Source organism: Caretta caretta, chromosome 7, assembly GCF_965140235.1.
Source record: "Caretta caretta isolate rCarCar2 chromosome 7, rCarCar1.hap1, whole genome shotgun sequence".
NCBI lineage: Eukaryota > Metazoa > Chordata > Testudines > Cheloniidae > Caretta > Caretta caretta.
Genome location: NC_134212.1, coordinates 57070008 through 57096578, shown reverse-complemented (window position 1 = coordinate 57096578; position 26571 = coordinate 57070008). Strand labels below are relative to the sequence as shown.

The following is a 26571-nucleotide window of genomic DNA, read 5'->3' as shown; positions in this document are numbered from 1 at the left end:
CATTTTCTAGTCATTATAGACCCTGCTGCTCCCACACCCTTTCCCTTCAGTTTTCAGCCCTCTACATTCCAGTTGTTTCCTTCTCCTACCTGCTGCCTGAGTGCGAGCAAGGGGGCATTGAGATAACCTGAGAGACCATCTCCACGCTCGCAATTTCAGTGTCAGCCACCGCAGCGTCCCCTAGCAATTAGGAGCAGTAATTACTAGGCAAGTCAGGCTTGGACCCTGCAAACTTGTGCTTGAGCACGCTCAGTTCATACTGAATCTTTGGAGAATTTAGCTGCCAAACTTGAACAAGGCTTTACTCAGCATGTGAAAACAGATTTTTTTCAGACCTATACCTTTGCTAGACTTGGGCGGTGCTTCTTATGAGTTGCCAGAGGCAAGTAGCAAGGGCAACCCCCCTGCCAAAATTATCAAGCCCTTGCTAAAAAAGCGTGAGACCTTCCCAATGAACAGGCTGCAAGAATGTTTCTTTTAATGTCGGCAAAACAACATTTTTCACAAATCTCAATCTCGGAAATGGCTGAACTGCTTCAGCTGAAACTTTACAAATAAATTCAGCCGAGGAAGACAGCCAGAATGGAAAATATCTGCCCCAATGGTTCAAATCTGCCAAAGTTATAAGCAATTGAAAACTGGATCCTGTAATGAAAAGTGTCAGGAAACCAACATCAACAGGGTTCAAATGCTATGTGGACAATACCTTCATGCTGGGAGCAAATCTAGAATTGCCCATGAAAGCTGTAATAAAACAGACTGCAAGACTATGGTTAAGGAGTAAAGAGAATTAAACATTCATTCCCTCCCCTGCCCCCTACATACACACGCACAAGATAATGTCAATCACCCAGTGCCCCGAAATGATATGTCCAATTCTGTTGCCCACAATTCAAGAAGCATGTTGATAAATAGGAGAGGGTTCAGAAAAAAAGCCACAAGTATGATTAAAGGATTGGGAAATATGCCTGATAGTGATAAGCTAAATAGACAGAACTCCTTGAGTCTAACCAAGAGAAGGCTAAGGGGTGATTTGATTACAGTCTATAAGTAAAAAGAAAAGGAGTACTTGTGGCACCTTAGAGACTAACCAATTTATTTGAGCATGAGCTTTCGTGAGCCACAGCTCACTTCATCAGATGTGTACCGTGGAAACTGCAGCAGACTTTATATACACACAGAGAATATGAAACAATACCTCCTCCCACCCCACTGTCCTGCTGGTAATAGCTTATCTAAAGCTTATCTAAAGCTTATCTAGCTTTAGATAAGCTATTACCAGCAGGACAGTGGGGTGGGAGGAGGTATTGTTTCATATTCTCTGTGTGTATATAAAGTCTGCTGCAGTTTCCACGGTACACATCTGATGAAGTGAGCTGTGGCTCACGAAAGCTCATGCTCAAATAAATTGGTTAGTCTCTAAGGTGCCACAAGTACTCCTTTTCTTTTTGCGAATACAGACTAACACGGCTGTTCCTCTGAAACCAGTCTATAAGTATCTACTTGGGTACTAGCAGAGAAAGGTCTAACAAGATCCAGTGGCTGGAAGTTGAAGCTAGACCAATTCAGATTGGAAATAAGGTGGACATTTTTAACTGTGACACCACTTCTTGTTGGGATAAAGCCTCTGATTTTACATGGATGGATTGCAGTGAGAAATCAGTGGCGCACGCACCATGCACAAGGGCAAATACAAAGCAATTGTGCATAGGTGGAGGGAGACTGTCAATACAGAGCTCTGGAGTGATGAAATTCCATGCACACATGCAGAGGTCTTTCTTACCTTACATTTCTCCCTACACCTTTACTCACAATTCAAGAACTCTAGTGCCGGAGGGGGGGGACGGGACCTTAAGTAGCAGCTGCCAGGCAGCAGCACTGATCTTCCTATCAATTGCATACCGGTATAGATACTCTTTCCAGGTTCCCTAGAAAAGTCCAGGCACCTGAATACAATCTGATACACAATGTGACTTTCCTCTTTAGTTAAGAGGAGTGACGAAAGGACACAAGTCGAAATGACACTGGACTCTGTTTGCAGGAAAAGGAATTCCTTGGTCCAGTAACATGCTTGGTAGAACTAAGTGGGTGATGTGGGGATTCATGTGCCTGCTAGTCATCTACCAATATTTACTGAGCAGGGAGTTTTCCTTTTATTAGTGAACTACAGTACTATGGGAAATTCATTCCATGTTGTCTGCTCTGGAAAAAACCCTGACTGAATAGAAACAAAAAGGTAAAAATTGGGACTGGTCATGGAAAAGCATTTGGTGCAGCTAAATGATCATTGCCATCTACTCAGGCACTTTGCATCTGCCGTTCCTGTAAGCTTGAATTGTGAAGGCTGGATTGGTCCTCAGCCAGCCGAGAAACCAGAGGTCACAAAGCCACCTTCTGCTCCACTGTCCCCGCACCCCTCCATCTATTCCTGAGCAAAGCATGGCTACAACCAAGACTCAAGGCCAGAGGTGCATACAAGAGTGGTGTGAAAAACGAGCTTTGAGTTTTAGGGCTGGTTTGAAACCATCAGCGCCACTGAGTTTCACAGGCTCGTCTCCAAATCCATAAATCAGTCCTTTTCTTTTGGAATCTCAGGCAACCAAAAGTCCTTTTTTTGTGTTACAGATGTTTTGTGGAACTCTGGACTAGGAACTAGGAACACCAGGATGACACTGAACAAAGGGAATCTTACACTATCAGGGAGTATTGCCTAAAGATGAGACCTAATCGACTATGTAACATCTTCTGACACCAAGCACTGGAAGCCCTGTTGAGTGGGACTCTTCGAGCTAGCGCAGGCAGAACACTGGAAAACTCACATTAATTTTGCTGCTTTAGCCCAACCGTGAACTAAGTGTTGCCTTACAGAATAAATATGTTACTGAGCATAAGTTGTACTCTGCTGATACGCCTTACAAGAAAATTCATACTGTTAGTATTCTAGCTAATGTACCATTTAACAGTTAACTTTCATAAACGGGTTTCAGAGTAACAGCCGTGTTAGTCTGTATTCGCAAAAAGAAAAGAAAAGGAGTACTTGTGGCACCTTAGAGACTAACCAATTTATTTGAGCATAAGCTTTCGTGAGCTACAGCTCACTTCATAGGATGCATACTGTGGAAAGTGTAGAAGATCTTTTTACACACACAAAGCATGAAAAAATACCTCCCCCCACCCCACCCTCCTGCTGGTAATAGCCCAACTTGATTATCATACACATTGTAAGGAGAGTGATCACTTTAGATAAGCTATTACCAGCAGGAGAGTGGGGTGGGGGGAGGTATTTTTTCATGCTTTGTGTGTATAAAAAGATCTTCTACACTTTCCACAGTATGCATCCTATGAAGTGAGCTGTAGCTCACGAAAGCTTATGCTCAAATAAATTGGTTAGTCTCTAAGGTGCCACAAGTCCTCCTTTTCTTCCATAAACTGAAATAGTAACATAATCAGATAGCCGTGGCACATGCTCTAACAGTAGAGCTCCAACCACATTTAAAAGGAAAAGCTTTTTCAAGTAATGAACAGAGAAGCATCATGTATATATCTTTCTCTTCAGAGACAGACGTTTCAGAGATGCACCCAGCTATACCTATCACTCGTCAAACAGAGATCTACACGGAGTCTGTATCCTAGTGACACCATACACAAAGTGTGTCTACATACAATTAAGACTAAGATTTTGTCATGGGTATTTTTATTGAAAGTCAGGGACAGGACACGGGCAATAGACAATAGATCCCGGAAGCCTAGAGCCCAACCACTCAAAGCTAAAGTCACAGAGATCATGTAAAATCATGGAATCCGTGACCTCTGTGATGGACTCTCAGCCTTACACACAATATATCCAATCCATGATTCCTTAAGTGTTTTGACCCTGCCAGCGAGAGGGGCTGTAACTAGGGTGACCAGACGTCCCAATATTAGGGGCTTTGCCTTATATACGCAACTATCCCCCCGTGCCCGAAAAAAAAAAGTGTCCGGATTTTTCACACTTGCTATGCGGTTACCCTAGCTATAACCCAACTTCAAGGCTATAACCAGGTTATAATTATAGTCAGGGCCCTTCGTTTTCAGTTTTTATTTTATTTAATTTTTCCCAGGAATTTATTGGTGTTTATTACAACAAAAACAGCTGAAAATCGGTACCAAAAACTAGTCATAATTTTTCTGGATAAATATCAGGGTTTATTTTTGTGGATGGAAGGACAAGGAAAAAAAGTATTCAGAAGATTAAAGCTTTGATGAATGGAATTCAATGTGGTTTGTTGCAGAACTAAAACAGAACTCAAAACACAATGCTACCAGCTTGAAATGTGTTCGTGGTGGGCGTGAGATTCATCAGTACGTTCAAATGCACACGCACTTCAGAGCTTGCGTGAGTGCCTGTTTATTGTTTGCATCTTCTAGACTAATACATAGCCTTACTTCAACAGGCAGCTTTGCATATACACAGACTAACGTATTACCATAATACATCTCTCTCATGCAATGTATTGTATTTTCCTAGTAGGTTCAGACAGGCCAAGATGGTTGTTCCACTGATGGGTGGATGTGCTAAATGGGGAAAGTTGTTATTGTGCTAGTTAACTGTATCCAAGCATGGCTTATAGTCAACAAAGTTCTATCCACAGCATAGACTAGAACGAAAGTATGATAAGGCTGGACGGGATCTACCGTAAATATGTAAAACAGGTCCCTATCTCTCTAGCGAATTCTGAATAGGTGCTATAGATAATTGGATCTTAAGATGTCTAATTAATTTTATGCCTCAGCTGCCTTCAGCAGTTGGCAACACCCCCTTCCCGACTGGTAAGTGAAGTTCTGCACTTTGAATTTTTTCTTAATTCAATATTATTATTAATTATTTGTATTGTGCTAGGCACTATACAGACAGAAACAAAAGTTCCCTTCCCCAAAGAGCTTAATAATCAATGTAGATAAACCTATGGAGCAAATGCATCCCTAGTCCAACTGCACTGACTTCAACTGCGAGTTACACCAGGAATTAGTCTAACTCGTTATTTGCAGGCTTATTAACACTAGGACACTCCCATTGCTTTGTGCAAGTCTTACAGGCTTTGTCAAGGTTCACAGGCTAGGAATCTAAAACCCCCTCGATATCAGAGAAACCCCATTTAAAACGTTCTTGAAAAGCATTCTTGGCTTCAGCAGGCCGTAGAATTGCCACCTCTGCATTAAGCCCCTCAAAATCTGGCTTCAGAGCAGCCAGATTCCTGCATCTTCTGAGCCCTCAGAACCAAAGCCGGAATGTGGGAGAGAGCCTCTCTCTCTTTCCCTCAATCATGGAAGTGTTTTTTTCTATCTGAGCTTTATCCTCTCCTAGAAATCACAAAAAATGGTCCCAATCTTTGTAGAAGCAGCTCCTCTATATTTAAGAGACCCCAACTGCCTGAGCTCTTTTGGAGAATTTAAAGGAAGCCTTTGGAAATTAACCAAAAAATGAATAAGACATTTAAATGGACACATTCTTTAAAAGATAAAGAAAAACAAATAGTTCATCCTGTGTGGCTAACACCTCAGATGGTTCAAACAAAGGCATTTAAAAATCTAAGTTACATTTCACCATTTCTGCTGTTTTATTTTCCATCCTTCACTCAGATTGGACAGAGAAGAGACTCTAGTCAGTTTCACTTCCTGTTTATAGAGTTTCTGGTTCCCTCCCACCATGATGCGGGGTACTTGGGTTTCTAACAGTACAGGAGCATCTGTAAGACTCTGGCTCAGGTTTTCTTTAAAAATAAACATTTAGTATAAAAATAAATGTTTTAATGATTTCTTTAAAAAAAAATCCATGTAAACCTTTAAAAAATATTTGAAGTTCTTTGACAAAACTTTTATGGAAGTTAGTAAGAGTGAGCAGAGTAGGATTCCTCTATTTGGCTTGAATTTAAAGTCACCTGACAGAATTATCTGGATATCTGATTTGCATAAGTGTATATTAAACTTTATGGGGCCAGATCCTGAGGATCCTGATTTAGGCAAAACTCAAAAGGATGATGGGAGTTTTTACTGCATAAAACAGGGCTTCAGAATTTGACCCCACATAAATCTAGGCAAATTGCTCACAAAGGTCTGGTCCACATTACAATAAGCCATTGTGCTTGCTAGCAATCATATTAGCTAAGAGAATTGCCAACCCTAAGCATTCAAAAATTATGACTCAGCCCCTTCCCCCCCCCCCCGCCCCCCCAAAAATCATTAGATTAGTTTAAAAATCATGAGGGTTTTTTTTAAAAAAAAAGTCTGGGGTTCTTTTTGTGTGCCTTTTGATATTTGATGCTTCAGGGTGCACTTGGTCACATTTTCAAGGTTTTCTCTGCAACCCTGAAGACTGCAAAATTACTTTTTTTAAATGAAAGTTCAGATTTTCATGTAATTATATGACTGTGGGAGCGGAGGCTCCAAGAAGCACGTCTTCCCAACACAGAACATTTGTCCGCACACTAAAAAAAAGAGCTAGAAAACTACCATCTCCCACCTGCTGACACACATCAAACCTTGCTCAAATATATATGGTCAAAGGTATAATGAGAGTTGTTAGAGAAAGCAAAGGCATGACTCAACAATGTGATGGATGACCTGTCTTACAGACTCTCAGCAGGATTTCCAATCTGCTACACCTGTGTACCATAGAATCAAGAGTCCTTCAGATTTAGCTTGTATAGAGGGCCTTCATCACATTACAGAGCTGCAGTCCCTTAAATCAACTAAACACAAAGGGGAGAAAGTCCTCATTCGTTAAAGCATTTTAGTCACTTATTAATTGTAATAATTTGCATTACAGTAGCACCTAAGAGGTTCCATTTGCATGTACAGCTCCTAGCACAAGTCCTTATCTTCACTAGAATCTTCTAACTTGTGTGAAAACTAAAAACTGCCTCCTCTTCCCCAGGATTTTACCTGGAGTTCACACACCTTTATTTGTAGCGATGACAAAGGAACCCAAACAAGCCTAGCTCACATCTTTTGACATTGTTCTCCTGAGCTCTAACTGTCCTATGCACCAACTGGGCTTAATGATCTATATTCTAGGCTCCTGGCCCTGCATTGCACTCAGCACATATAGACACACACACCACTTCCCTGTCAGTGTCTGGGAAGTTGCTGCCTGACAAAAACTCTGTTCTGAGACAACAGTGTGGCAAACCCCACCAGAGCACATTAAATGCAAATAAAGAGGCATCACCCTACGGAAGAAGAAAGCGACAGTGCCTCTCTATAGAGCACAGTCAAAACTGCACCTTGAACTTGGCCCACTTCTGGACACTTCAGTTCAAGGAAGATGCCAACAAATGCTAGGGGTTCGTATAAGGACAACCAAATTGATTAAAGAGCTGGGGGAATTTCCTAAAGCAGAGGGCTTCCAGAACTAATCTTATTTACTTAGTTTTACAACAGGAGCTAGCATCCTGCAGCAGGACTGGGATGTAAAAATGGCACCGACCTACTCAACAGATCTGTTTCTGGTGTGTTTTCACAGTCAGATACACCCACTTTAGACTGAATTAGTTATTACTGCTTTTTTTTATCTCTATGTCCCCTGCAGACCCAATTCCACTTTAGGAGAAGGAGCTTAGGGTTGCCAGGTGTCCGGTTTTCGACCGGAACACCTGGTCAAAAAGGGACCCTGGTGGCTCCGGCCAGCGTGGTTTAAAGTCTCGTCAACAGCGCAGTGTGGCTAAGGCAGGCTCCCTGCCTGCCATGGCTCTACGCAGCTCCTAGAAGCAGTGGATTGTCCCCCCTCCAGCTCCTACACGTAGGGGCAGCCGGGGGCTCCACACGCTGCCCCTGCCCGAAGCACCAGCTCAGCAGCTCCCATTGGCCTGCAGATGAGGCAGCACACAGAGCCGCCTGCCCGCTTAGGAGCCGGAGCGGGGACATGCCGTTGCTTCCGGGAACTGCTTGAAGAAGTACCCCCCAGAGCCTGCACCCCAAACCCCTTCTCATGCGCCAACCCCCTGCTCCAGCCCTTATTCCCCTCTCGGCCACTGAACCCCTTGATCCCAGCCCAGCACACCCTCCTGCACCCCAAACCCATCAGCCTCACCCCAGAGTCTGCACCCCCAGCCGGAGCCTTCACACACCCCCGCAACCCAACCCCTGCCTGCAGTCCCCTCTCACACCCTGAACCCACATTTCTGGCCCCACCCAGGAACCCACACCCCCAGTTCAGAGCCCTTAACCCCTCCCACACCCCAACCCCTTGCCTCAGCCTGTAGACCCCTCCCGTACTCCAAACCCCTCAGCTCCACCCCCCAGCCTAAAGCCCCTTCCTGCAACCCAAACATGTCATCCCTGGCCCCACCCCAGAACCTGCACCCCCAGCTGAAGCCCTCACCCCCTCCCGCATCCCAACCCACTGACTCAGCCCAGAGCCCCCTCCCGCACCCTGAACTCCTCATTTCTGGCCCCACCCTGGAGCCTGTAACCCCAGCTGGAGCCCTCATCCCCTTCCATACCCCAACCCATTGAGCCAACCGGGTGAAAATGAGCAAGTGAGTGAGGGTGGGGAGAGCAAGTGACAGAGGGAGGGGGTGATTAAGTGAGCGGGGGGGGGGCCTCAGAGGAGGGGTGGGGCAGGGTAACGGTTTTGTGCGAGTAGAAAGTTGGCAACCTGAAAGGAGCTGGATCCTTCTTGCTCATCCTTAACAGAAGACACTACTAAGTTCTAGCCAGTTACACCTGTGAAAATTCACTGAGGGCAATGGGCTTGGACAGGCGACACAGAGGCCTGCAGGACCATTAGTAATAATTCAGCTGTAGAAGACAATAAGTACCCAGCAAGCCCACATGAGGTTTCCAAGATGGCAGTGAGGTGAAAAAAATATTTTCATATGTAAATAGATCAGATTTGATCTGCAGTCACAGCCAGAATAAACACACAACTCCAAAATAGCAATTTACAGTTACACTTCAGAATAGATGCACACAATGCAAAAAAACAAGAGAACTGAGGTTGAATAGTAAGAAAAATATCTTATGGTGAAATGCAGCAGACTGGAATACGACAGTCCCACTACAGGAGCCATTTAAGATTTGACCAAACAAAGCACTTTGGAACAGATGTTGGAGTGAAGTCTGCAACGGTCTCCACGGGTTGGATAAGATATCAACTAATTAATTGGTGGTTTCCGATCATGATATTCCTATTACAAGAATGTATTTCATCACTTTGATACAGAATTAATCTCTGCTGTTGGCAAATATTCTCAAGGCTCTGCATTCTAAAACACTTAAGCTGGGCTGATAGAAGTCAGCGTGTAGACCCCTAAAAATGTTTGTGGCAAAATGCATGGCTAAGATGTTTAGCTTGAAGCAGGCACCTTGCTTCTGCCGTCCTTCTCAGCGGTGTTTGGAAAGTCTGACTTTTACTAATAAATAAAAGAACACAATACTTAGCTTGTGTGAAATTATACAAAGCTGTGGGCTCAGACCTACAACTCTTACTCATGTGAGTAATCCTCACAAAGATAGCTCTGTTGAAACAAACAAGACTATGTCGGTGAGTTAAGGTTGCCAGATAAGGCCCTATATCCCAAAAGGATTTAAGTAATCCAGGGCAGCAGATGGTATATGGTATAAATTACAGGACTGTGCCAAGTCACTGTGTTAAATTAAAGACTGATTACGTTAAAGGGTTCAGTCATGACAGAGAAATTCAGACAAGAAGAGAAGTTCTAAGTGGAAATCAGAAGTGGAGGAGAGAGTTGGAAGATGTAAGATGGCAGCTGCAGAGGAGAATGCTCTTGAACCAAAAGTAGGCAGTTTGTGTAAAGCCAGTGCTAGATGAATAGAGAATGAAAAAGAGGAGAGAGACACAGTATTGACAGACAATGGAGGCTATTCAAACTAAGAGATGGGAACACTGAACTGTACTGTATTCTGAGCCCTGGTCTACACTAGGACTTTAGGTCGAATTTAGCAGCGTTAAATCGATTTAAACCTGCACCCGTCCACACAATGAAGCCCTTTATTTCGACTTAAAGGGCTCTTAAAATCGATTTCCTTACTCCACCCCTGACAAGTGGATTAGCGCTTAAATCGACGTTGCCGGCTCGAAATTGGGGTACTGTGGAAACAATTCGATGGTATTGGCCTCCGGGAGCTATCCCAGAGTGCTCCATTCTGACCGCTCTGGACAGCACTCTCATCTCAGATGCACTGGCCAGATAGACAGGAAAAGAACCGCGAACTTTTGAATCTCATTTCCTGTTTGGCCAGCGTGGCAAGCTGCAGGTGACCATGCAGAGCTCATCAGCACAGGTGACCATGATGGAGTCCCAGAATCGCAAAAGAGCTCCAGCATGGACCGAACGGGAGGTACGGGATCTGATCGCTGTTTGGGGAGAGGAATCCGTGCTATCAGAACTCCGTTCCAGTTTTCGAAATGCCAAAACCTTTGTGAAAATCTCCCAGGGCATGAAGGACAGAGGCCATAACAGGGACCCGAAGCAGTGCCGCGTGAAACTGAAGGAGCTGAGGCAAGCCTACCAGAAAACCAGAGAGGCGAACAGCCGCTCTGGGTCAGAGCCCCAAACATGCCGCTTCTATGATAAGCTGCATGCCATTTTAGGGGGTTCAGCCACCACTACCCCAGCCGTGTTGTTTGACTCCTTCAATGGAGATGGAGGCAATACGGAAGCAGGTTTTGGGGACGAAGAAGATGATGATGAGGAGGAGGTTGTAGATAGCTCACAGCAAGCAAGCGGAGAAACCGGTTTTCCCGACAGCCAGGAACTGTTTCTCACCCTAGACCTGGAGCCAGTACCCCCCGAACCCACCCAAGGCTGCCTCCTGGACCCAGCAGGTGGAGAAGGGACCTCTGGTGAGTGTACCTTTTAAAATACTATACACGGTTTAAAAGCAAGCATGTGAAAGGATTACTTTGCCCTGGCATTTGCGGTTCTCCTAGATGTAGTCCTAAAGCCTTTGCAAAAGGTTTCTGGGGAGGGCAGCCTTATTGCGTCCTTCATGGTAGGACACTTTACCACTCCAGGCCAGTAACACGTACTCGGGAATCACTGTAGAACAAAGCATTGCAGTGTATGTTTGCTGGCATTCAAACAACATCCGTTCTTTATCTCTCTGTGTTATCCTCAGGAGAGTGAGATCTAATTCATGGTCACCTGGTTGAAATAGAGTGCTTTTCTTCAGGGGACACTCAGAGGAGCCCATTCCTGCTGGGCTGTTTGCCTGTGGCTAAACAGAAATGTTCCCCGCTGTTGGCCACAGGGAGGGGGGAAGGTTGAGGGGGTAGTCACGCGGTGGTAGGAGGTAAAATGCGACCTTGTAACGAAAGCACATGTGCTATGTATGTAATGTTAACAGCAAGGTTTACCCTGAAAGAGTGTAGCCACTGTTTTATAAAATGTGTCTTTTTAAATACCGCTGTCCCTTTTTTTTTCTCCACCAGCTGCATGTGTTTCAATGATCACAGGATCTTCTCCTTCCCAGAGGCTAGTGAAGCTTAGAAAGAAAAAAAAAACGCACTCGCGATGAAATGTTCTCCGAGCTCATGCTGTCCTCCCACACTGACAGAGCACAGACGAATGCGTGGAGGCAAATAATGTCAGAGTGCAGGAAAGCACAAAATGACCGGGAGGAGAGGTGGCGGGCTGAAGAGAGTAAGTGGCGGGCTGAAGACAGGGCTGAAGCTCAAATGTGCTGGCAGCGTGATGAGAGGAGGCAGGATTCAATGCTGAGGCTGCTGCAGGACCAAACCAGTATGCTCCAGTGTATGGTTGAGCTGCAGCAAAGGCAGCTGGAGCACAGACTGCCACTGCTGCCCCTCTGTAACCAACTGCCCTCCTCCCCAAGTTCCATAGCCTCCACACCCAGACGCCCAAGAACGCGGTGGGGGGGCCTCCGGCCAACCAGTCACTCCACCACAGAGGATTGCCCAAAAAAAAGAAGGCTGTCATTCAATAAATTTTAAAGTTGTAAACTTTTAAAGTGCTGTGTGGCATTTTCCTTCCCTCCTCCACCACCCCTCCTGGGCTACCTTGGTAGTCATCCCCCTATTTGTGTGATGAATGAATAACGAATGCATGAATGTGAAGCAACAATGACTTTATTGCCTCTGCAAGCGGTGATTGAAGGGAGGAGGGGCGGGTGGTTAGCTTACAGGGAAGTAGAGTGAACCAAGGGGCGGGGGGTTTCATCAAGGAGAAACAAACAGAACTTTCACACCGTAGCCTGGCCAGTCATGAAACTGGTTTTCAAAGCTTCTCTGATGCGTACCGCGCCCTCCTGTGCTCTTCTAACCGCCCTGGTGTCTGGCTGCGCGAACCAGCAGCCAGGCGATTTGCCTCAACCTCCCACCCCACCATAAACGTCTCCCCCTTACTCTCACAGATATTGTGGAGCACACAGCAAGCAGTAATAACAGTGGGAATATTGGTTTCGCTGAGGTCTAAGCGAGTCAGTAAACTGCGCCAGCGCGCCTTTAAACGTCCAAATGCACATTCTACCACCATTCTGCACTTGCTCAGCCTGTAGTTGAACAGCTCCTGACTACTGTCCAGGCTGCCTGTGTACAGCTTCATGAGCCATGGCATTAAGGGGTAGGCTGGGTCCCCAAGGATACATATAGGCATTTCAACATCCCCAACAGTTATTTTCTGGTCTGGGAATAAAGTCCCTTCCTGCAGCTTTTGAAACAGACCAGAGTTCCTGAAGATGCGAGCATCATGCACCTTTCCCGGCCATCCCACGTTGATGTTGGTGAAACGTCCCTTGTGATCCACCAGAGCTTGCAGCACTATCGAAAAGTACCCCTTGCGGTTTATGTACTCGGCGGCTTGGTGCTCCGGTGCCAAGATAGGGATATGGATTCCGTCTATAGCCCCACCACAGTTAGGGAATCCCATTGCAGCAAAGCCATCCACTATGACCTGCACATTTCCCAGGGTCACTACCCTTGATATCAGCAGATCTTTGATTGCGTGGGCTACTTGCATCACAGCAGCCCCCACAGTAGATTTGCCCACTCCAAATTGATTCCCAACTGACCGGTAGCTGTCTGACGTTGCAAGCTTCCACAGGGCTATCGCCACTCACTTCTCAACTGTGAGGGCTGCTCTCATCTTGGTATTCATGCGCTTCAGGGCAGGGGAAAGCAAGTCACAAAGTTCCATGAAAGTGCCCTTACGCATGTGAAAGTTTCGCAGCCACTGGGAATCGTCCCAGACCTGCAACACTATGCGGTCCCACCAGTCTGTGCTTGTTTCCCGAGCCCAGAATCGGCGTTCCACAGCATGAACCTGCCCCATTAGCACCATGATGCATGCATTGGCAGGGCCCATGCTTTCAGAGAAATCTGTGTCCATGTCCTGATCACTCACGTGACCGTGCTGACGTCGCCTCCTCGCCCGGTATCGCGTTGCCAGGTTCTGGTGCCGCATATACTGCTGGATAATGCGTGTGGTGTTTAATGTGCTCCTAATTGCCAAAGTGAGCTGAGCGGCCTCCATGCTTGCCTTGGTATGGCGTCTGCACAGAAAAAAGGCGCGGAACGATTGTCTGCCGTTGCTCTGACGGAGGGAGGGGCAACTGACGACACGGCTTACAAGGTTGGCTTCAGGGAGCTAAAATCAACAAAGGGGGTGCCTGTACATCAAGGAGTATTTCAGGCAGGACTGCACGGAGGGTTCCAATAAGAAATGGTGCACCTAAGTTATCGTTCTTATTGGAACAAGGAGGTTAGCCTGGCCTCTGATTGATACATGGCTAGATTTACCTCGCTGCACCTTCTCTGTGAGTGACTGCAGTGTGATCTAGAGGAATGAGTCCCCTAGACAGGGGAGGAGGCAAATGAGTACAAAACAAATCTGGTCTATTTCTTGTTCTGACCCACTCCATCTATCTTTTACATCTTTGGCTGGCAGCAGACGGTGCAGAAGGACTGCATGCCATCCACATCTCATGGCTGCTCGGCAGAAGATGGTACAGTACGACTGCTAGCCATCTTCATCTCTTGCCTGCCTGGCATAAGATGGTACAATACGACTGCTAGCAGTCCGTATCGCCTGCCCGCTCACCATAAGACGGTTCAATAGGACTGACTGCAGGACTAAAGAGAATGACCTGGTCAAGTCACTCCAAATTTAGTCCCTGCGCCCATGTCTGCCCAGGCGCTCCTGATCGACCTCACAGAGGCGACCAGGAGCACCTCAGACATGACGATGACGGCTACCAGTCATACTGTACCGTCTGCTGCCACAAGGCAAGGGGTTGCTGCTACTGTGTAGCAATGCCGTACCGCCTCTGCCAGCACCCAGGAGACATAGGGTGACGGTTACCTGAGCGGGCTCCATGCTTGCCGTGGTATGGCGTCTGCACAGGTAACTCAGGAAAAAAGGCGCGAAATGATTGTCTGCCCTTGCTTTCTCGGACGGAGGGAGGGAACGGGGGCCTGACGATATGTACCCAGAACCACCCGCGACAATGTTTTAGCCCCATCAGGCATTGGGATCTCAACCCAGAATTCCAATGGGCAGCGGAGACTGCGGGAACTGTGGGATAGCTACCCACAGTGCAACGCTCCGGAAGTCGACTCTAGCCTCGGTACTGTGGAAGCGCTCCGCCGAGTTAATGCACTTAATGCACTTAGAGCATTTTCTGTGGGGACACACACACTCGAATATATAAAACCGATTTCTAAAAAAACGACTTCTATAAATTCGACCTTATTCCTTAGTGTAGACATACCCTGAGCCATTCACTGGAGTACAAAAATGCCTTCTCCCTAATGGATTTTACCCTCAACATCCCAGAGAAGTAGGGAACCATTATCCTCCTTTTACAGATGCAGTGTTGCCAGCTCTCAGGATTTTACCATAAGCCTCATGATATTTGGTTTATTTCTTAAAGTCCAGCTGCTAGAGCCAAGAGATTGCAAGAGAATCTCAGATTTCATTCTTAAGAAGTAACCTCCTAACTCTCGCGGTTGCTGAGAAAAACTCACAATTAGTGACCCAAGAACACCCTAAGGGTGTTCACTCAGAAACCAGATGACAAAATAAATCCAAACTATCATTTTATTAACATCAGTGACAGGGAAGGGTTAACCCTACATTCTGGGCTGAGGAAGCCACATCCCCTCAACTCTACTGAGCATGCTCCAAATGCACTAGCGTAAAAGGGAGCAGCTCAGCTCCATTGGGGCTGACCACCGGAGAGGAAGGAATCAAGCTGCAGGCTCCAGCCAAGGATCAGCCAAAGACCGAGGCCATGGGAACCAGAGACGCCGCAACCCAGGCAGGTGTCAGGGTACCCACGGAGGCTCCACAGAGTCCAGAGTCGCCAGGGACAGCGCAGACCAGGGAGCCTGGAGATAGCAGACATCCAGTGGGAACCATGGTAGGAAGCAGCCCAGGGGAATTAGATAGTGGCCCAGGTGGTGAACTGGAATTTTGAGTCAGCGTGTTTTGGTCGGAACCCCTGTTGACTTACTGGCGCACACTCCCGCCACTACCAGAGCCCTGGGCTGGAGCCTGGTGGAGACGGAGGGCCCGGGCCCCCCTAGCCAGGCCACCACCACCCACCCTTTTTGTGCATGCTGGCCCCTTTCCCCAACTGAGGCCACTGGGCCTTACTGCCCTATGGACTGGGGCGAATCTATTGACTTTGGCCACTTGGCCTTACTGTCCTGCTAACATGGGCAAATACATTTACTTGGGCCACTCAGCCTTACTGCCCTGCTAAGAGGGGTGAATCTATGGATTCTGGCCGCTAGGTCTTACTGTGCTGCCAACTGGGGCAAATCTATTGACTTTGGCCATTAGGCCTCATTGCCCTACTAACAGGATTGAGTATATTGACTCTGGCTACGGAGGCATAGATGCAGGTTACATATGCCCCACCCCTACACCCTAAGGGACATGGGGCGCACTCGCCCCGCACTGGAGGGGGGTCTCTCCAACCCTGTCACGATATCTCATGGTTTTTTAAGGTAGTCTCATCATTTTTGGAGTTGTGGCTCATGACTTATGAATGCATGGGGCTGGCAATGCTGCAAATGGGGAATGGAGGCACAGGACAGATTACGTGACTTGCTTATGGTTGTGCAGGAAGCCGGTGGCCTGAGGGGCCAGTCTAGTGTCACATGCACTAGGCCAGTGGTTCTCAACCATTGTGGGCCACCTATACAGCTGCGTGTGTTATGTGGGCTGCATGCACACAATAGATATACTACCTGCATGGCCCTGAGTATGTCACATGGGCCACACTGTGTGCTGATTGGGCTGCAAGCAGCCCACAAGCTGAAAACCACTGCACTAGGCCACCCTTCCTTCCCAGTGGAGGGTGATATGGCTGTGTCTCTTGACACACACAAGACAGGCAGCAGCATTCTGTTCTGGAATCTAAAGGGGTGGGGTTAGAATGGTAAATCTTCAAGAGTGGTGGACACAGGCTAGCTTGCAATCCATGTCAGGCAGAGCTGATACATGACTGTTATGAGGCTCTATAATCAGAAAGATCATGTTTTAATTAAAGAGCTACTTCACTATCGATAGGAACTTGGAAACTGCAGTCCCCATCAACCACCTGACAGCGGGGCAGAGGAAAATAAAATATGCCCAACAATCACCAATTGCACATTTTTCCCCCCAGCCAAAAAACATCTTCTGGGAGAAGGAACTCCAGGGACAGCAGAATGCAGGGCCTGGTAGCTTGTTCAGGGCTGCAGCTCTCTGATATGAAGAGGCCGGGTGTCTGTATATATGTATTAAGTACTTCCTCCTCGAGACAACTAATCCGATTAGCAGTTTTAGGAAACTTGGAAATGTTATAATCCAAGGGGCCCCATTCATAAAACATCTTGGGCTGTTTCTGCACAGAGGTCACATTCTTCCCACTAGAAAGAAAAAGCCCAGAACCGGACTCTCCCCCAATAGAGTCCCCCTCACCAGTTCACAGTCATTCACCCTCCTCAAATGGACCACCCTCTTTCAATTCCCTCAAGGGAGGAGCAAGCCCAAAATACAAAGAATCAGCCCCTTCACCCACTGTAAAGAACCCACAGCCTGTCAGATTTGTAACTCTCTGGGGCGGATACAGACAGGCTCCTATGTGCTCAGCACAGGAGCAAAACAAAATAAACCCACTAGAAAACTCACAAGATTTACTAATCTGCACTAATGGGGATGCAGGGATTAATGAATGTTGAGGTGGGTGGGACCAATGGAGTCATGTCACACTCCCCATTCACCAATCCTGGAGTGCTCTATGGTGCATTGGCCCTGCCCCTTGTAATAAACAATGGAACACAGCAGCGCTGGTGTAAGACTGGTCTTTATTACCAGGCCCCAGCCACTTGACGTGAGTTGGAAGTCACAACAGACCAGTACCCCTGTCACATGACAGATGAGGGTGACAGAAGCTCAACACCCCTGTCACCTGGCCAGGATCAGCATCCACTCGCTGCAGTGGCTATTGTCACATTCCCCCCCCCCCTTTTTTTTTTTAAATCAAATGCAAACAGCACAGTATCAATAGAAAAGCCCCCAACCGGACACTAGCACAGCCAAGTGCCACATCTGCTTTGTTCCACTAATACCCTAGCAGCATCTAGTCCAAGCAGCTTAAAAATAGGATTGTGGCAAACAGAGCCCCCACCTTCTCCTCTAAAATCTACTTGTCATCTGCCCAGGTTCACCACTTACAATGGTTTGCTTTGCAGGCAAACCTCCAGTCATGCCTCACAGCAGGAATGCTCTTCTACCAATCCGTAACCTACGATTAATGTGTTGAGTAATAAGGAGAACCAGGATAGGGACACTAACTGGGAGAAATTGACAAAATGGATGCTATTCCTGCTATGCTGCAGTACAAAGTGCCTGCCTAACAGTCTAACTAGGTATGTTGGTGGCAGAAGTGTGTGAGGAGGGGAGGGTAGGCATGTTCTGTCTCCTCCACTCAGTACTCTTGGGCTGTGGGGGGAATGGGTGTGAGTGGGCTGGGGGGGGCACAGCTTGGCTCTGAGGGGTAGGGGGTGTGAGTGTCTGAGCTGAGGGGGCCCCATGGCTGGGCTCTGGGGGGAGGGGAGTGTCTGAAACCCTCCCCCCCAAGCTGGGCTCTAGGGGGAAGAAGGGTGAGTGTCTGCCCCTGCCTTGGCTGGGCTCGAGGGGCGGGGGAGAGAGAAGAAGGGGGCAGAGAAGGAGGAACTGGATTGTCGTAGGGGTTTCTTTAACTCTCTACTCCTGGGAGAATTTGTGTGTGTGTGTCTGTGTTGTTACAGACATACTCGCTGACCAGTATTTTTTAATAAATTACCAAAATAATTGAAACTGGCATGATTATATAGTATTATTTTGACAAATAAAATTGGCAGAGTTTTAAAATATTGTGTGCAGAATTCCCCCAGGAGTGACCTTTCTCTCACAATAGCACGGAGCTCCCCACAAGCAGTAAGGACTGAAAACAGCCCTGCTCGTGCTGGAGTGCCGAGGTGCCCCCGTTTTAGAAAAGCAGGCGCCTAGAGACTACAGCGATAAGGGCCATGCAAGGAGAGAGATGGGTCTGGAACTGATCATCAGCTGTATGAGACGGTCCAACTTCAGCCTTCCTGCAGGGTTTGCTGGGGGAACTGCCGCATTGAGACATGCACACCGCAGAAATGGCAAATTAAGAAATGTGGAGGGGGAAGCATCATCAGGAGAAGGGGATGTGAGGAAAGCAGGAATGTGCACAGGCCTGATGAGGAGAAGAATTGTGTTTAGGAGACTGGGGTATAGAAATTGGGGAACCCTTTTCCCAAGTCTCTGAGCTCAAGGATTTCTCCCCCATGCCCTTCACGGAACCTTCTGAGCACAGACGCCCAAGCCAGCATACGGCCACAGAACCTGTAAGGACCAATGAGAGTTGGGGTCAAGACACCTACCAATGAGAATTCTTGGCATGAGTCCAGTCTCATGCCGCTCACTCATTCCTGCCAGCAGTATCGTGACATACGCATTAGCTGTAGTGATGACTGGTTGAGCTCATTCTGACCCATGTAAGCTATTCAAGTGATGTGGCCCTGTCTGTTGTCTTATAGAAAATCATAATATAAGCCATGACCACTCGGTGTGGCAATCTCCCCCCCTTTAGTGCTGGCTAGGCTGCCTAAAGGTTACAAGCTGCTACAAAGTTAGCTAAGTGAGCAGGGATTTTTAGCTCAGGCAATGGAGGCTCATGTATTAGGATCCAGAGGTCTTAGGTTCGATCCCCATTGCTGACAACCCACCCAGGAGCACTGGCGTTAAACATCAACATCAATTGTTAACTGAATTGAATTACAACCAAACTTCGAGGGAGCCTCTGCACATGAGACTTCAATGATTTAACTATACAGAAAGTGTGAAGAAGCTACATTATCCGATTAAGATTGATGAGGACAAAAAAGTGACAGTGAGAGCTAAATCTCAAACTATCCATTTTTATAAATGACTGAGTTCAAACTAATTAACAGATCTACTTGTAAGTGTTGTGGAATATTAATTCTATACTCAACAAGTAAGGGCTGTAAATTTGGGGAGGATATTCTAGTTTTCATACATGACAAAGAAGCTGAATCTCGGTTTAAGTGCAAAAGCTGAGCTCAGTCTTTCTTGACTGAGCTTTCATAATGGTGCAGAGTCCAATCCTCCTCTGATTGGAATAAGCAGCAAAACTGCCCATGCATTTCAACGGCTGCAGGATCATGCCCATCCTTAGCAAATGAGATTGAGGGGCTGCTTCTTCAGATCTACTCTTGCAATAAAGCCTATGTAAATAAGGCATTGTCTCTCATATTAACTGCACTTACCTGTAGTGTGTCTTGTATTCTCATTCAAATGCTTTGTTAAATCAATAGTTCTGTCTATCTGAAACAGCTTCAAGTCCTCTTCATCTAAAGCAATATCTCCCCAGAAGGCAGCTGGAGACAAAGGCAAAATAAATTACAGTTAGTTCAACTCTGTTTTGGAAGACAATTGTCAGTCCTATAAAGGACTGTATATGGTCCACATTGCAACCAGAATTACCCCTGCGGACTGAAAGATGGTAGGGACTGGGAAAAGGTCATAAATGACACTAGCTTTTCAAATGAGGCTGGAACCGTCAGACTAATGGAGGCCAGATACAATGTTTAAATTAAGCCACTTTTGCTGAATAACCAGAATGGAGTCAAAGGAATTGAATAGCTAGGATTCCTCATGCCCTCCTTTGTTTTATTGCTGGCTCCAAACCAGGGGCTTAAGTGGTACAATTCGCCCTTTATCCGCATCTCACTCTACAACTGGGGCAATTAACCGGCATTTCCCCCAGCTAAAAAGGGAAAATGTCAGCCAGTTTGCAGCTCAGATTTAGATTTGAACTGTGTGTTAACAACTTGCACCAGATACTGTAAAGTGGAGTTTTGTAGGGGGAGTTTTGTAATTGGGTCCAGCTTGCAATTTCTAGAGAGTTTTAATTTTGTTAAAAGCCTGGAGTTTAAGACAGGTGCCATAAAAATAATAAAACAGGACAGATCCCTCAACGTTTGTGACATGGAGAAATAAAGCCTATGAAATCCTTTCCATGGAAAAAATAACAGCCAGATTAGAATCAAGATGACTTTGTGATGTACAGTTACCATTTTTGGAATTTCAACCAAAGAAACACACAGATAATGAGAGGAGGTTGATCAAACACAAATGGCTTTTTTAAAGAGAACACAGGTTTTGAATAAGATTTGTTAGTACTTGCATGGAAAGTTTGTGTATGTTAATGATAAAACAAAAGGTTAAATAAGAAAATAATGAGGCAAATTCATCCCAGCTGTAATTCCACTAAAGTCAAGAAGTTATACAAGGGGTGAACTTGACTTGCTGTCACTAGAAAGGCTTGATTCTCCCCCGCCCCACCACCGTCAATTTAATGCAAGTGTTTGCATCATTGAAAAAGGTTCCCTGCAGCATGGAAAACACAAACAACCAAACTGTGCTAGTGTCCAGAGCATAGGCACTGGAGCACCCATGGGGAAAAGTTGGTGGGTGCTCTGCACCCACCAACAGCCAAGCTCCCCTCCCCTCCTGCCCCACATCCTCCTCCCCAGGCGCCATGTCCGTGCTCCTCCGCCTACCTCCCAGCACTTCCTGCCCAGCTGTCGCCAAACAGCTGTTTTCACACTCGGGGGGCGGGGCGGAGGAGGAGCGGGAATGTGGTGCACTCAGGGGAGGAGGTTGGGAAGAGGTGGGGCTGGGGCAGGGATTTGGGGAAGGAGATGGAATAGGGGCAGGGAGGGGGTGGGGACTTGGGGGAAGGGGTTGGAATGGGGCGGGGAAGGGGTAGGAAGAGGCGGGGCCTCATGAAAGGGGTGGAGTGGGGGTGGGGCCAGGGGCAGAGCAAGGGGTTGAGCACCCACGGAAAAGAGGAGAAGTCAGTGCCTATGGCCCAGAGGACATCATGCTTCACTGACCACTCCAGCTTTGTTGCCAAGACCACATGAAATCAAAAAGGACCCCAACATTAGAATGAGTGAAAAGATATATAGAAAAAAAGTTTAGTTTTTTAAATATATGATGTTAACTTGGGTAAGGGATTTCCCCCCAAATACAATTTTTATATTTTAAAATCTCCCTTTAAAATGTAATTGGCAGGGAAAAAAGCCACACAGCTGAAAATAAAGCGAATTTCCTGAGACATCAGAATAGCCAAGGAACAAAAGGACAGAAATTATGCAACGGGACACAGAAATGAGTGACTGACTTTACTTGATTAACAAACAGGAGCAGTTCACATCTGTATAGCCCCTTCCATCCAAAAGCCCTTAAACTTGCACACAGCTACTTCTGGGGCAGAGGGCAGCAACCGAAAACTTTTCAGGGCACATCAGCGGGAGGAGAAGCCATTCTGTCCAAACCTCCTTCTTATAGGAAAGTCCCACAGAGCAGAGAGGACTGTGGCTTTTAGAGACTCAAATGAGACACCCCAACCCCCTATGTTGAGTGGAGCTCAGTTGCTTGAGAAGGAGAAGAGGATGTGTTGTCCCCTGTTTAGATTTGAACCTGTGACTGCACTGAGTCTAGGACCAACTCCTGCTCTCACTGATGTCAATGGGACTATACTTGTAAGACAAACAGAAGTTGACCGCTGGTGATTAGACCATTAAGCTAACCCTCCCCTCTTAATCAAAGGGAACTTTAACTGCACTATGGGTGGTAGTTGGCCTCTACACCAGCTGCCCTGTAAGCTGAGGAGACCAAAAGCTATCCCCAAAAGAGATGATCTTTCTCTCCCCGTTATCACGAACCGCCAGACACAGCATCCCAGTTTGCCCCCTTCCCTCGGCCAAAATCAACTCAGACTCCACCCTGTGGAGCTGCCAAGCATTTCCTGACTCGGCCACAGATTCGCTGTGTGAGTTCCTTCACCTGTCTCCCAGGTCCCGCCCTCCCGCACTGTAATACTGTGATAACGAGACATTTTTCAGCCAGCACTAGAGAGAATGTAAATATTTTCCACAGGTTTCTCACACTTTTTTGTTTGTTTGTTTCATTCAAAAATTTTCCTGGAATTTTTCATTTCTGAATAAATGATTCAATATGAAAGTTGTCAGGGGGTTGGCCCTCTCCTGGCCCTTTTTCCAATGGAAAAAAGGGGAAGAGACCAAGGTGTGGGACGGGGGGAGGAACCAAAAAAACGTGAGGACACATTTTTGTTTCCAAACAAAATGACAGTGTAATTAGTTGAGAAATCAAGTTAAGGAAACCAAAATTTCAGTGAGTGTTTCAAAAAAACCCATTTTCGCCTCTGCTCCTTTCCTTTGTAAGCTACATACCACAAACTCAATCAAACAGGTCACAAGCAACAGAATCTCATCTACATCATTTGCTAGTCATTATTATTTGTGTTTCAGTGGTACCTAGGAATGCCAGTCATGGCCCACGACCCCTGGTGCTAGGTGCTGTACAAACACAGAACAAAAAGACAACCTCCGTCCCAAAGAGATGACACGCTAAGTAAATACAACCCAATGCCTAACACAGCATAAATAATGTGTAACCAGCTAGAACAGTGTCAAATCACAGCCAGTCAAGCAAGCTTTGCTGCTTTGCAAGGCCAACAAGCAGAGCTAGCTGGAACTTACAGAAAACTTTGAAGTTTCTCCTCATAACATAGATCAGCCCACAAAGTCGGACATTATGAACACAGTGACTGTCCATCCTCAGGATGAAGGGCTGGAGCCCAGCATCATCAAAGCACTGGCCACACGAGCTTTCGGCACAGCACACCCCAGTACTCCCAGATTGATCCACGCAATGCAGCTCAGCAATCCATCCTCTTGCAGTCCTGCCATCCTGGGACAGATCAACGGCCCATCCCATCAGGTACCTCCTCTTTCCAACAGTAAAGAACAATGCATGCTTCACAGAAAGTCAACAACTACAAAATACAGCTATTCTACTTAGATGGTCAGATCTCTGGGGGAGGGGCCCCAATCCCTAACTAAGGCCTTTCCTGTCCCCAACTGGTAACTAGCTTATTCCACAAAAGAGTAAGTGGATGAAGGACGGGCTTGTAGCCAAACCTCTAGACAAGAACTGGGGAGACCTGGGTTCAATTCCCAGCTCTACCACAGACTTCTAGTGTGACCTCAGGCAAGTCATTTTAATCCAGGCACCTTAATTCCTCATCTGCATAATGGCGCCAATAATTCTGTCTTGTCTGTTTACATTGTAAGCTCCTCCCAATAACGACTGTCAGGATCTATGTTTGTACAGCACCTACCACAGTGAAACAGCCTCACTCTCAGCTGGGGTCTCTACCAAGCACAAATGAAGAAAGCAAGATGTCTAGCCTTTGCAACATGTGTCTTAGATACTGTACTGGCAGAAACTGTGATTCATATAAATTGTTCATCTTTTTTGGAGTGTCACTAAATCACTTGGAACAGTCCAACATCCTGCATTAGAGAGTTCCACAGGGGAGTTCTTATGCCACAAAAAAGACATTCCTTGTGCTCCAGGTCTCCTCTCCTTAGCTATTCTTAGTATTTGTTTGTTTCAATTTACTCTGCTGCACTACTTCAAAACCCCAAACAATTTTCTTTTATCTACTTGAAATTGCCTTTTAATTACAGTAAGTGCCCTCATTCTTTGTTTATAGGAGCTCCTGGGGAGCCCAGTCCACTCCACTCTTTATTTTAATACCCCCCCCTTTACATGGGCACTTTTCATCCATACAGCTCAAAAGACACAAGTATCATCCCCATTTTACAGATGGGGAAACTGAGGTTAAGGTCTTGCCCAAAGTCACATAGCAGGGTTAGTGTCAAGAACAGAACCCAGGCCCTCTGACTCCCAATCCCAATCCACTGAACCACAATTTTATTCACCTCTACTCTATTTCCACCCTCTTTTCCAACCAAACAACCCTATCTTCCCCCCTAATTTCACAAAACATACAGAGGCCGCTATTGGCTCCAATTATTTTCATCATCTCTTTCTCAAGAACTTTCCTATTTCTGCTGTGTGTTATTTTGTCTCTTAGAGGAGGCAATCAGCACCAATCACGAGATTCAAGATGAGGCCAGGCCATGGATTTACATAACACCGCTGTTGCATTTTCCATGTTATTCTATATCCCCAGGCAGGAAGTTCCTCCAGCCCCAGCGAAGGAATTTGTTTTGCTCTGAAGTCGTGCATGATTCTGAAAGATGGCCTGCGACAAAAGCAGAATTGCTCCTACATTTATTTCCAGTCGCTCTTCTGTTTGTTCAGGCATTTGCAGGGAGCTGTCCCTGAGTAAAGGCCAGGTCCTTTTTTCTAAGAGGTTACAACAAGTTCCAAACCTGTCAGCACATGAGTTGTATGAAGCATCTCAAAAGCACCCAAAAATTCCTGCTTTAAATTTAACAGGAAGATTTCCCAAGAAATTCAGAGAGCAAAACAGCAGACTAAAAGAAGCTTATTAACCCACATCTCTCAAACTGACTTTTTGCCAAGAGCAGGCTCCAAATTACACACAGGTACAGACTACAACATTAATTGCAACAATGTACTAGCTTTTGTTTAAAAAAAAAAAAAAAAACTTCTAACCTGCAATCAATTCATGTGGATGCCAATTTAAGCCAGGTGACATGAGATAGTTAAGCTTTTTCTTCCCAGCTTTTCAAGCAGTTTCCTTTTTGGTAGAGGTCTCGGTCTGAACATGTTCTACACATTTATTCATACCTTCATTGTGCGCAGCACTCAATAGCAGTATCACAGCTGGCATAGGCTGCAGCGATGCTGCACTGATGGAAGATGAAAATAAATCCTCCTATTCAGGGAAAAGCAGAGCTGTTTCCCTATAAGTTTCACTCACATCCAAAGTATGTGAGTTCCTTAACATCCCGTACTTTACTCACAGTAACTAACATGCATGGCTCTTAACCAGTTTCAATCCCAAGCTACATCATCAGAACAAGAAGCTTCTCTAGCTTGTCATTCCACTTCCTCTGCCCCTGCAATCAGTAACCAGCACCTGTTGGTTAACAGAACATACCTCTCTGGCCCTTTGTTTTTCCTGTTGGTCTTTTCTTCTGCAACTGTTCTGAGTGAGAAAGTTTGCTTTTTAAGTAGTGCAGGTTGGAATTTTTATGAGTTTTCCTCAACAAATTTTCAACAGCTATTTTTTTTTCTTTTTTTGTGAAGAATTGTACCTCATATTTAAAAAAAAAAATCATTCCCCCTCCTCCCCCCAAACTATTAACATAATCGCTCATTTACCTAGAAACAAGTTTTTGGTAGCGGAAACATTTTGATAAAGTCTGAAAGTTTCAACAAAAAACAAAACAAAAAAAAATGGGAAAAAACCAAGAAAACAATGAAGCAAACCACCAACGACAACTGGAAAAAAAGAAAAACAGGTCAGATTCAGACACTTCATAATAAATACAGCTTCATAGTTACAGGGGTTTTATTTGCAAAAGTAGAAGTGCTTGCACAACTGTCTTGGAATCTCTTTAAAGACCATGACTACATGACAGCTTAAGTCAGAGGTGGGCAAACTAAGGCCTGGCCCTTGAGCTCCCAGCCAGGGACGGTAGCCCCTCCCCTGCTATCCTCCCTCCCCCGCAGCCTCAGCTCGTTGCACCGTCTGTGCTCTGGCCCACCGCTCGGGCCAAGCTGCGAGCTCCTGCTGCTCTGAGCAGCATGGTAAGGGGGTGGGGATAAGGGTCAGAGGGTTCCAGGGGGCAGTCAGGGGACAGGGAGGTGGTTGGATAGGCGTGGGAGTCCCTGGGGGCCTGTCAGGGGGCGGGGTGTGGATAGGGGTCAGAGCAGTCAGGGGACAGGGGGACTTGGATAGGGGGTGGGGTCCTGGGGCGCAGTTAGGGGACAAGGAGCAGGTGGGGGGGTTGGATGGATCGGGTGTTCTGAGGGGGGCAGTCAGGGGGTGGGAAGTGGGAGGGGTGGATAGGGGGCAGGGGCCAGGCTGTTTCAGGGGGCCCTCCATACAGTTTCGCAACCCCGATGTGGCCCTCGGGCCAAAAAGTTTGCCCACTCCAGGCTTAAGTGGACATAAGTTATGTCACTCAGGAGTGTGAATTAGCCACCTCCAAGC

The 26571-nt window shown here is 46.4% G+C and overlaps 1 protein-coding gene across 2 annotated transcripts in view; it reads right to left on the bottom strand.

The window, feature by feature from the left end:
- Window positions 1–26571, bottom strand: part of TLL2 (tolloid like 2) — a 190888-nt gene that overhangs the window by 109112 nt on the left and 55205 nt on the right. For both annotated transcript variants that reach the window (XM_048858800.2, XM_075130719.1), the window contains exon 2: window positions 19811–19921. In XM_048858800.2, the coding sequence (XP_048714757.2) occupies window positions 19811–19921 (111 nt within the window). The remainder of the gene's footprint in view (window positions 1–19810; window positions 19922–26571) is intronic.